Source organism: Corella eumyota, chromosome 1, assembly GCF_963082875.1.
Source record: "Corella eumyota chromosome 1, kaCorEumy4.1, whole genome shotgun sequence".
Classification (NCBI taxonomy): domain Eukaryota; kingdom Metazoa; phylum Chordata; class Ascidiacea; order Phlebobranchia; family Corellidae; genus Corella; species Corella eumyota.
Genome location: NC_137490.1, coordinates 15,229,383 through 15,240,650, shown reverse-complemented (window position 1 = coordinate 15,240,650; position 11,268 = coordinate 15,229,383). Strand labels below are relative to the sequence as shown.

General features: G+C 30.8%; 2 protein-coding genes across 2 annotated transcripts; one reads left to right on the top strand and one right to left on the bottom strand.

Moving 5' to 3' along the window:
- The first annotated feature begins 1,884 nt into the window (after positions 1-1,884).
- Positions 1,885-7,302, top strand: LOC145743529 (uncharacterized). Its single transcript, XM_082561518.1, has 11 exons — positions 1,885-2,107; positions 2,767-2,953; positions 3,029-3,185; positions 3,293-3,497; positions 3,617-3,741; positions 3,860-3,886; positions 3,992-4,198; positions 4,857-4,996; positions 5,138-5,386; positions 5,569-5,651; positions 6,166-7,302. Exons 1-11 carry the CDS (start codon positions 1,902-1,904, stop codon positions 7,058-7,060), a joined length of 2,481 nt encoding a protein of 826 aa, XP_082417644.1. The 5' UTR covers positions 1,885-1,901; the 3' UTR covers positions 7,061-7,302.
- A 10-nt stretch (positions 7,303-7,312) lies between these two features.
- Positions 7,313-10,824, bottom strand: LOC145743539 (histone-lysine N-methyltransferase Smyd1-like). The gene is made up of 10 exons (XM_082561530.1): positions 10,274-10,824; positions 9,961-10,197; positions 9,659-9,816; positions 9,410-9,527; positions 8,906-9,044; positions 8,547-8,665; positions 8,325-8,424; positions 8,021-8,151; positions 7,864-7,941; positions 7,313-7,778 (listed from the first exon to the last, which is right to left on the bottom strand). The coding sequence occupies exons 1-10, from the start codon at positions 10,445-10,447 to the stop codon at positions 7,629-7,631; spliced, it is 1,404 nt and encodes a 467-aa protein (XP_082417656.1). The 5' UTR covers positions 10,448-10,824; the 3' UTR covers positions 7,313-7,628.
- Between the last annotated feature and the right edge of the window lie 444 nt (positions 10,825-11,268).

Here is an 11,268-nt window from a genome sequence, read left to right as displayed (position 1 = left end):
CAGAAAAGCTCGATTAACAATATTGCAATTTCTTCTTTAAACATAAAACTTTTTAGGCAAGAATGTTTTTTATTAAGACTTCTTCTTGTATGTTTAAATAAAACAACATTTACACTCTCTCTATCTTTTTGTGTCATAATATTTACGAATATTTCGGTAAAATATATTTACGCAGAAAGAAATGTGTACTCTATTAGTAGCAGCGTTTACTTTTGGTTTTATGTATTGTTTGAAAACCGCATTTCAAAAATAGCTCGAACATAGCATGAATATCAACTTTGTTCTTTTTCATATAAAATATTTTTATTTTTTACATTGGTTTGCTTATCTTATAACAATAATAAACGCATCGAAAAATGAACTCTACTATATCCACGTATTACCATTTTGTTATTGACTTTTGGCCAAGTGTAAAGTTAGTAAGTGTAAAGTTAGTATTATATTAAATATTTAAAGGTTAAACATGTCAGTAATTATACTCAACAAGTTAAATGTAAACAAATGTCTGCGGACAAAGCTTTGTTTAGACATTATGATTTGTTACGCTATTAATACTTTAAAAAATGGAAAAGATTCAAGTTTTATTTTATATATTATTAACCGTAGAATCATATCATCATAATTAATTTTATCAATGTTAAAACTATAAAATAATGACGCAAGCATAAAATATAAAAGAATGATAACCTTGACAACATGAAAATATCAAACAAACGTTAATTGAAATTTGCTGGTTACCAGCTATAAAACGGTCGTTAATAACTTCGTGTTTATTGTTACTCATAGACAAACATTAGGAAAAATCGAACATGACTTGTATATTTAACAGCGATCTTTTTTTCCGAGTTATTATAACTTGCATTCGGTTGTGACATGTTTAATATTTTACAATACTGCTTCAGCAAAGTCAACAACTATAATTTAAATAAAGTTATTTTTAGAATGAGCGTTAATTTTTGATTTTATGAGATTAAGCTGTTTAAGATTTAGTTTTTAGCCAAAATAGTTAAGAAAAAAAATTAATTTTTATATGCAATTGTCTAATTAAATAGTTTTTATTAATAATTTTATTTAAATAAAAATATAAAAATATACAAAGATTTGTATTTAGGCCTAGGTAGATTTTTGGCATTTAAGATATTTTACCTTGAGTAATTGATTGCGGTTTTAAACGTATACACTTAAATTTTTTTAATGACAGAACAATAAAAAAAATATTTCGCTTTCTACGCGACAATTTCGTTTCAATTGTCATTTTTATTTTTCTAGGTTACCTTTTACTTTTATTACTTTTGTATAAAAATTTAAAAAAATTGTTTTCGTATAATCGGATAAAAAGCCCTAAGCAAACACATAAAGTGTATCTAAGGTATATATACGTTTTGCACATTACCTTTTGTATATAAGTTTAATGCATAATAGCAAACATGCCTGAACAACAATAACCTTGAAATAAATTCAATATTGTACATTGTGCAAATACATAGCCATTTTATATGTAGAAACAAAACTCATCGCTAGAGAGCCCGGTTACTGACAAAGATTCAGCACCTAATTGGAATCAAGGCCAAACAGGAAGGGATTTTGGATATCGGCACCGTGTAATTTTTCCAGGTAAGCATTTAGTAAAATACGACATTGAATAAGCGTGACGTATGTACGTACAGATCATTCTACAAGTATACCTTTAAACTTGAACATATATATTTAAAGTGTTGTTTGCGGTTTTTAACAATTTTTTTTATCGTTGGATAATGACACTTTTAGTTCCCTGGTATATTTTTTTATTGATCAGTCATTGCGCAAAGTAGCCCAGACGAAACAGTTCAAAATATACACAGTTTTGATAATGTAGCGAAAAAAACAAAAGTGATAACTTTTATATGGAAATATAGTGAAAAATGTCTTCGCTGACTTTGTATTATGTAGATCAATTATCAACAATGGACGTAGAAAGCGGCTACATCTCAAATCGAAGAAAAAGAGCGACTTCTGTTGGAAGTGGAGTAACTAACTTAGCATTCGATCACAACGAAGCTGACCACGTGACGCAATTGGGAAATAACCACTACATGATAAGAAGACGGGGAACGAAAATTCACATCAAGTTAGTACTTTTATAATGTAAACATTGGTTAAATAGTTTTACAAAAATAAACCGCTAGCATATTCAATTACAAAAATTTTGTCGCATTAAGCTCAATTTAAGTGAAAAAGACAATTTACTATGATTATGGCACAAAAAATACATATAAAACTTTAGGTCTTCTGCAATGTTAAATAATGCCTTTTAATTAATTGTTAAATTTAATAAAAAAACTGTCGCGATACCATATAAACGCATTTTTATTTCCATACCGATAGGTTTAAAAATATTCATAACAAAAACTTTAAAGCTTCAACCATCTATTCAAAATCACAGACCAAACTATGACCAATAGATTTATAATAATAAGCATCATCATAAGATTATATATTGATCCACACTCATGTAACACATTTTCCCAAAATATGATTGGCTGCAATCGACAGTGTCTGAGTGGTATTAATCGCTGCTCTCAAGTTTCAAATTGCCCGAAAAAATTTGCACAGCTTTAAAGCATCCTAATTAAAAACCACCAGAGTGAAAACCAGTCACGTTAACAGAAATGTTTTAGAACAAGTTTTTAAACTCATTTCGAAAATCAATTCGGGTGCTTGCCTTGTTAGGAAATGTCAAGTATAAATATTAATGCAGAGGCTTTAAAAACTTAAATTTATTTTTAGAGGATTTCCCGGTATAAAGGGGCAGGGCGATAGGTCGTTGCCAGGAAAAAATGAAGAAACCCTGGAAGAGCCGAGCAAGGAAGAAGAAACAAAGGATTCGCTCTCCACTCTTCTGTCAGGACTCTACGCACTTCACCTTTTCCTTTTTACTTTGGTTTTTAAAATTGCAAAGGAAGTGACTGATAATGTAAATATCTTTCTTGCTTAATATGTTGAATATTGAAAATCTATTCTATTCTAAACCCTTTTTTGTTTATTTTAGGTCACTATGAGAATGTTCGATTACTATTTGATCATATTATATTCAATTTCCCTTATTTGGATGATAAGTTATCACCCCCTTGCCTCGTCGTGTTACCGAGAGCAAGAAAGAATCGGTTACGAAAAGAGTTCCCACACAACAAATCGATATTTAAAAGGTAGATCTTGGTCAAAACTTTAACAAAAGTTATGGCGGTTTTAACATAAAAAAATTATGATAAAAAATGTTTTACCATAAAACTGTTTTTGGTTTATTTTGATGCAGGAGTTGTTGCTGTATTCGGGCTAGCAATTATTATCAAAGACGGATTGGAATTTTTGGCCTACCTAGGAATAGATAATCCATTTTGTGTTGACAAAGAACTATATGCTGCCTTGCCCCTCGTTCACATTGTATTTATACTTAGCCAAGTCAACTACCTGTTTCGATATTCGAAAGTATTTATTCAAGATTTTCAAACGTTATCTAGGTATGATTAAAAAGAAAACAACAAAAACTCATTAACGTTTTTTTTTTCTTTAAATAAATTTTCTTTAAATTTAGGTCTTCGAAAAATCTTATTTAAACTTTTTGGATATTTTTTTACAGATTTGGTCTAATGCATGTGATCGCAACTGATTTAACTGTTTGGATTTCAACAATAATAAACGAAACCTCGGCAGCTTTGTCACACGATGAACATACAAGCAATTCAACATCGTATATGTCTACAAGTAATCAAGATGAATCACGCTAACTTATTTTAATTAGTCACTTTATTTGCAATGAAATCGTTTATCTCAAACCAAACAATTAGTTTATTGATTTTAAAAGTAAATTTTTAATTTATAGATAACAAGGCGGGAAATATACACTCAGGTAAGCGCTTGATTGTTCACTGTCAATAATTTAAGGAACTCTCGCATAAAAAACAATAAAACTTTAAGTCAATTCAAGTAATTTCCTCCCAAAAATATTTTGTAGAAATTCTGTTCTCCGAAAATTGTTCCTGCGCCGACAGTTTTTGTGCTACAATTTCCATCGCCGAAGCATTTCTGTATCCGTTTGTTATCGAATTCAGTCTTGTAGCCTGTTGTTTGTTGTATGTGACCTGGCGTAATGTGGGCAAGGCTTCTCATGCCTGTCAGCAAATAATACGCCCCAGTTATCGGCTGTACAAGTCTTATGGAGGTTTGTAAGGACTGATTAAAATTTAAATAAATATACTACATCACAGAAAATTAGGTATGCGTAATATTTAAAAATAGAAATGTTAAAACGAAGGTTCAAGAACAAAGTAAACTGTTTTTTAAATCGGCTTTATAACCTACAAAAATCTATTTAAAAATGTCGGATTTTTAAGCCACAAAAACTGACTGCGATGGCCTTTAAAAAATAAATAAAAACATTTAATTAAGATTTCATAGGTAAAAAGTTTAAGTTTAAAAATATAAGATAACTCTTCTTCAACAAAACGTTTATCATATTATATTAACGATCAATTTATCAGTTTATTGTTGTTTGCTATGCTATGCCCACAACAAAACAGTCGTTATACCTTTTACGATGCTGTTTTTTTAAGTTTGATCAACAATGGCACGTGACATATTTATGCGAATGTTTTTGCAACCTGCAATATTCTACTTATACGATCAAGAACATTTGCTAAACCACTAGTCCACAAACACTTATTATATTTGAACGTGTGCTATTCATAATAATCGTAGGTAGCTCAACGATAAATTACTCTGGCAGGGGATCGATTATCAAACTTATCAAATATTGACTAAAAAGTTTTCAAAATAGTTTAAATGCTTATAGAAAAATCACTTAATATTTATCTCACTAGGTGTCGTAGCTGGGGCTCTTATGCTGTTTACCATGATTATAATAATGGTTGTATTAGCAACGAATACGTCAGAAACCCCACTTGAAGATCGCGATTTCTTTACTGAATATAAATTTTTAAATATTCACAATATTTTTATTGTAAGTATAGTATGCTTAGTTGTATCATAGCTTTCTTAAAATCGCTGACTTTGTTAAAACTTTACTTCAGCTCTGAAAAACTACTTTGTTAACATACAACGAATATTGTTCTGTTTTTTAAATTACTAATTGTTATTGCAGATATTGGTCGATTTTCTTATTTCGTTGGCTTGCATAGGCGGTTTCTATCTCTATTACAAAAGCACGCACGAAATAGATCAAAACGGCGGGGAAAAACTTGATATCGTGTTGTTGTTAGTCTGTGTAACTGGACCGTCGCTCTTGTCCTTATTTTCTATCGTGGCTTTCTCGGCGAACGACACAGTGGATTCTCGTTTTGTGTCAAGTCTAGTTATGCAGCTTAATGATATGATTTCCTGTGTTACTCAGGTTTGTATTTTAAAAATATAGCTTCTTGACTTATAAAGGTGGCGCACAATAGCTTAAGCAAGTCTAAAATCATTCAAAACCGTGATTAAAATCAAATAAATTTTTGAATTTAATTTAGTAGTCTAGTTCAAAATACCAAAATAACTTATTGCAAAATAATAAGCGTTTTGTTTTATCGTAAGGTTATCTTTATTATGTGCGGATTGAAGTTAAAACCAATTACTTCAGAAGAATCACAAGAAACGGTTGCAGAAGTCAATAGAACGTAAGTAACTTATATATTAATAATATTAGACTACCAAATTTATTCGAATTTTATTACTTTTGACAAATTAAACCTGACAAACACGTTTATGTTAGGTAAACTTGTTTATCAAGGCAATATTTCTTTATGAGTTTTACTTTTTTTAAAGCTTAATGGTGTAATAATCCGACAAATTTAGCAGCGTCGTTAATAACAAACTTTGAAAAGCGTTACCTAATGTGCCTACGCAACTTTTAATCGCAGTACTGTTGGCTTTTTTTATTACAGAGTACATAAAAAAATTCGAATATGCTAGATCGTAAAACAACAAAATGGGCAAACATTACACAAGGTTAAAATTTTAATGGATAACGATCAAATTGTTAAACAACAATAAAACTCCTGTCAAACTATTGCAAAATAACCAATCATCCACTTTAATTGTTCTAAATTAAATCAACATTGTTCATTGTATAGCTTCTTATTAGTATTCTCTGCTCAATTTTCACAAATAAATATTATTTTTTTTGTCTAGTATAAGTACATCTGACCCCCTAGAAACAGGATCGGAATATGAAGCTGATGTTAGCGGGGACGAAGATGAAATTTTCCGCGGAAGAAGTCGAACAACCTCGATCACGTCCATTGCTAAAAAAGTTCGCTATCCCAATTCTTTAATGCGACCCACGTTTAATTTCACCACAAATAATGGCCAGCTAAGAAAGTTCTCAAATATATCGGAGTTGACGGAAAATCACGAAGTCTTTAATAACACCAAGAAATCGTTTAGTTCAGATGGGTTTGAGATGGAGACGACCACGACAAAGCTACCGGTTGCTAGCAACCCACAAAGTGAGGCATTACAAATGGATTCAGTATTTGACGAGGAAAATGAAAGTTCCATCGAGAAAAATGTTGGTACAAAGTCTGAAAATGGCGAGGTACCGATACAGGTGTCGTCCGACGTCCGCAAGTCGAGTAGCAACACGGCGCCTGAATGTGACGGAAACGACAAACCAAACCTTCAGCCTGGACAAAATGCATCGACCTCAAGCAATACAAACCTAACACCGAGACAGCACCAACAGCAGCGACTGCGAAAGAATGACATTCTGCGCAAAAAGGCACTTATGAACAGTTTGAGTCAAAGTCCACCGCATGCTGTAAAAATTATATCCGAGACCAGAGTAGCCGATCCTGATCGAATCCGACTTTTGCTCCGTAATGTGTTAATGTTTCTTCTTATTGCAAATGCTTGTCTGTGGCTTTATTGGTCTTTAAACGGCACTGCCTTTACATTGTATGAATTCCAAGACATATATTATCCACACAATGTGTGGGTTACCATAACAATGTTTACTCGCCCTTTTGTTATATTTTTTCGCATGCATTCAGCTGCTTGCTTGTTTGAAATTTGGTCATTTGCATAATTCATTTATTACGCTTTTTTGTTTATTAATTAATTGTATATATTTACTACTTCCAAATGCTTACTATTTGGTGTGCAATGTAATTGTAATTTAGTGCTTTTACATTATTTAGTGCCTTTTGTTTTGTGTTTTTTCTTCTTCATTAAAGTTTCAAATTATTTCATTGTGAGAGTATTAGTTTTTGTGATTGTGAGCTACACTTTATAATTTATTACAAATTTCAAATAAAAGTTGTCACTTATCGTTTTAGTTATTTTTTAATGTTTTTAAAGTATTGCAAATTGTTAAATACAGTTTAAAACACTCTAATACAGTACAAGAACGCTCTAGCATTGTTTTTAGTTAGGTATAAATACAATTAAATGCAAATTTATATTATATGACATGACGGTTATGGATAGCCTAAACAAAAACTAATTTAGTAAAACAGGACCTGTTTTTAGTTTCAAAACCAACAGACACAAAAAGAGTTTGTAAAAATTAATTTTGATCTTTGGAATCAAAAAGCATATTTGATAATAGCAAGACATGGCAAAGGGTACATTTACCCTAAAATATCAGTGTGAGTTTAAAACGCTGAAGGCAATCCAAGGCCAGCTTTCTTTTTCGCCAAGCGAACTTCACGCTGTGTGTTGCGGCTCATATGCGACTCCATGCGGCATTGGTGAATAAGACCAAGTAGTTCTTTAAAAACAGCATGATCTTCGCCAAAGGTTTTCTAAAATATCATAAAGTTGTTGAAAAAAGGAGAATTAAAATGATTAGGATTTTGAGTTTAAAAATTTAGGAGTAGGTAAACTTACCGCAATAATATTTGCAGCTTTTCCAAGTGATTGTACAGCTTCCAAATTTTTCTGAATTTGCCATTGTAAAACTCCGAGCTATAGAATATATCATAGTTATGTTTTTAAAACTGATTAATATTTTTGTATTTTAAACTATTTAAAAAGCAAAACCTACCCTCATTAGGTACATTCCGAGAGTAGGGTGAATGGGCGGAAGAAGTTTTTCATAAGCAGCAGCCACTCTTTCGGCATATTCAAGTGCACTGTCGGGTCTCCGTAAGTATGATTGCACTTCCACAGCGTGATCTAATAAAAAAATGGTATCGTTATGATTTTGTTAAATTTTTACTTTGATAAACTTTCAAACCAATTGTTAAGTTTTAGAAATGCAGATTTAGTTAACAAAAGTTGTTTAAACTTTATGTTGTAGCGCCTAAACATGCGCTTTAGCAAGTTGTAAACTAATTACGTTTACTCACTGAGTAGAGGAATTTTCCACATGTTAGTATCAGAAATTACACAATCCTGTTGTATTATAGTTCCTATGGATTGATTTGACATACGCTGCCAATTTTGTTTCTGCAATAAAAGATGTATGTTAACTATTTTACCATATTAGTGTAACCAAATCCCCTGGTAGAGATTTTTTGCATGACACACATTAAGACCAATTTGTTAAAATGTTTTTTAAATGTATTTACCTCTTTAGCATAAGCTATTTTTTTTAACATATCTCTGGAAAAAGCTTCAATATATTTTACACTTTCTTCTTTAATGTTTTCAGATACCAAGGCGTGTTTGAGGTTTTCTTTTTCGCCTCCTATATTTAGAAATTTTGTTTTTGTGTAAAGGTCAATTTAAACGAAAATAAATAGTTTGAATAAGCGTACGCCAATCAATACAATGTTACAAAAATATTACAATTCATATATTTAAAATGCATATGATGTTAATCATATTATTATATAAATAAGATTTAATTTTTCTTAAAATAGGTACAAAACATGTTTTGTACAATTAATTAAAAATCTCTGTTTTTGTTAATAAAAATTGCACCTACCATTTTTACACAAATTACATTCGCAATGAAAGTAATATTGCTTTTCCAGTTTTTCACGGCGATTTTTTGTAACTTCCATTGAATCAATATAAGAAATACATAACTCTTCGCCAGGTTCGATTTTTCTCATTGCTCTAACCTTTAAAGTATTAAAAATAATTTAATCAGGCATATTAATGTACTCCAGAGATTTTTTAATTTTTTTAATAAAAAGAGGTTACTTAATTTAACTTTGCGGTAATTGCTTAAATTTTGGCAGATTTTTTTACGAATAAAAATTTATTCAATATACAATTCGTTATTAAAAAATCAAATAGAATAACTTTTAGAACACAGTGCTTGTTAAAATAGTAACGTGTTAAAAAGCACGTATTTGAGATAATTAAAAACACGTTCTCAAAGCAGGCTAATTATCATAAAGAAAACTAAAATTAAAAACAAAAATTTTCTTATTAGGGGGTACAAATAATTATAAATTCAGAATAAATAATAATCAATATTTACTTCGAGCTTATGGCCATTGTTCATAGCCGTGCAGTTTGGTTCGCAACTGTGATTTAAAAGTGAAATAACTGGATAAATTCCAACAGCTATTGTCTGCAGTCCCCGACTGTCATTCATTCTGCGCAAAATAAAAAAGAAAATCCTCTTATTAAAATTGTAACAAACTGACCACTGCCTTTAATTATATATTTTTTTTTATTTTCGATTGGTTTTAAATACGTTTTAATTAAATACAAAGTAACAACTGACCCAATAGCGTTACAGTCAATTATAGCAAACAAATGCAGCATTTCTTCATCGCTTTCCGGCATTTGGTCGTATGAAAAATAATCGCCAAAAGTAAAAACTTTTTCGTCGAGAGACTCTTTTTCTTCTTTGGTCCTTTTATCCAAATGATCACAAAGATCCTTAAAAATCAAATCAATGTTAACTTGGTTAAAAACGATTTTTAAAAATTTATATGTCATAATATTGTTTTGTCAGACTTTAATTCCCAAAGGTTTTATCAGTTACCAAACTACTGTTAATTGTTATTGCAAAGCTCTGCCTACCTCAATGTTTAAAAAGTTTTCGTCAGTTTTTGATTTTTTGGTGCCCTCTCTTTTTCTTCGCCACAATATTCGACCAACCAGTCGAGTGTGGTCAACAGGCCTGCCCGGAAAAAGAAGTTGAAGTCCTTTGCACTCTGATTTGTGCTCCGTCCAGGCCTTTTTCTGACAGGTTTTGTTGCAGTAACGAGCATATTTGCACGCAGTACATTTCAGTAGTGGTTCAGGCTGCATACCAGGCTACAACATAACAAATAGTTAAAGTGGATATTATTTAAATTTAAACATGAAACATTAAAAAAAATGTTAAACTTACGTTTCCAGGTGTGGCCAAACAAAAGTGGCACACTGTATCTACATGTTGACTCATAATAACATAGGCATACGGTTCTTGCCTGGTTACAAGTTTTCCTGTTTCAAACATTTTTGTCGCTTTGAGGCCGCGACCTTTTTGTTCGCAAGTAAACATTTCGATGCCCGGATTAGCCATTTTTTTTACGAAATTAACTTTATTTGCCACAAAAAATTTACGAATAAAGAAGTATTTAAATTTCTGGAATTAAAATTGTTGTTATCGTACTTGCTCATTTTACTATATTTAAAATTTGGAGGAATATTTATGAATGGAACGTTGCGGTTAAACGTAAAATGTTAAATAGTAATTTTATTAAACGTAATACGTCAAAAAAATACCCGTATAATTAAACAGGTACTATATATTTAAATCGCTTTTGTCTTAATATAAAACCCCGGTTAACATATATAGTCTATTAGTCTGCCATATTAGGAAATCAACTATTTGCATTCTATTTCTACAAGGCATCTATTTAAAGTTGGCTATTCATATAACTATCTATTTATTAACCTAAAAGTTAAAATTAAGTTGTCCTAAAATATAAAAGCTTTTCATACCTATAACCACAAGAACATAAACTCTGATTAAAAACAAAACTTTGATTGCCAATGTAAGAACTGAGATATTAGGGCCTGTTATATATCGGAGCTATTTGTAACATAACACGTCATAACATTGACAGCTGCATTCTCGAAAAGTCTGAAGCTCTAACAGTCGTGTTAAAGTTCGCCAAATTTTAACAAACAATTGAATAAGTGTAAAGTAATTTAAGCGATTAATTTTACACTTTATCTTTAGAAATTGTTGATGTGCGAAAATCTTAAATTTCTTTTTTTTAAGTTTGGAAACTTTGTTCAAGATTTTAAGTGGAAAAAAAACTACTGCCGAATATTCAAACTTGGTTTAATATTTCAGGTTTCGCTTTGCAAACTTCTATTAATCCCTGTCTAAAATTT

Excerpts from the sequence above, each read along its gene's own strand:
- LOC145743529 (XM_082561518.1), top strand. The coding sequence starts at position 1,902 with ATGTCTTCGCTGACTTTGTATTATGTAGATCAATTATCAACAATGGAC. Across the intron at positions 3,887-3,991 it reads GGCGGGAAATATACACTCAG|AAATTCTGTTCTCCGAAAAT; the intron begins GTAAGCGCTTGA and ends AATATTTTGTAG. Across the intron at positions 5,387-5,568 it reads TGATTTCCTGTGTTACTCAG|GTTATCTTTATTATGTGCGG; the intron begins GTTTGTATTTTA and ends TTTTATCGTAAG.
- LOC145743539 (XM_082561530.1), bottom strand. The coding sequence starts at position 10,447 with ATGGCTAATCCGGGCATCGAAATGTTTACTTGCGAACAAAAAGGTCGC. Across the intron at positions 8,152-8,324 it reads GTGGAAAATTCCTCTACTCA|ATCACGCTGTGGAAGTGCAA; the intron begins GTGAGTAAACGT and ends TTTTTTTATTAG. Across the intron at positions 7,779-7,863 it reads AAGCTGCAAATATTATTGCG|AAAACCTTTGGCGAAGATCA; the intron begins GTAAGTTTACCT and ends ATGATATTTTAG.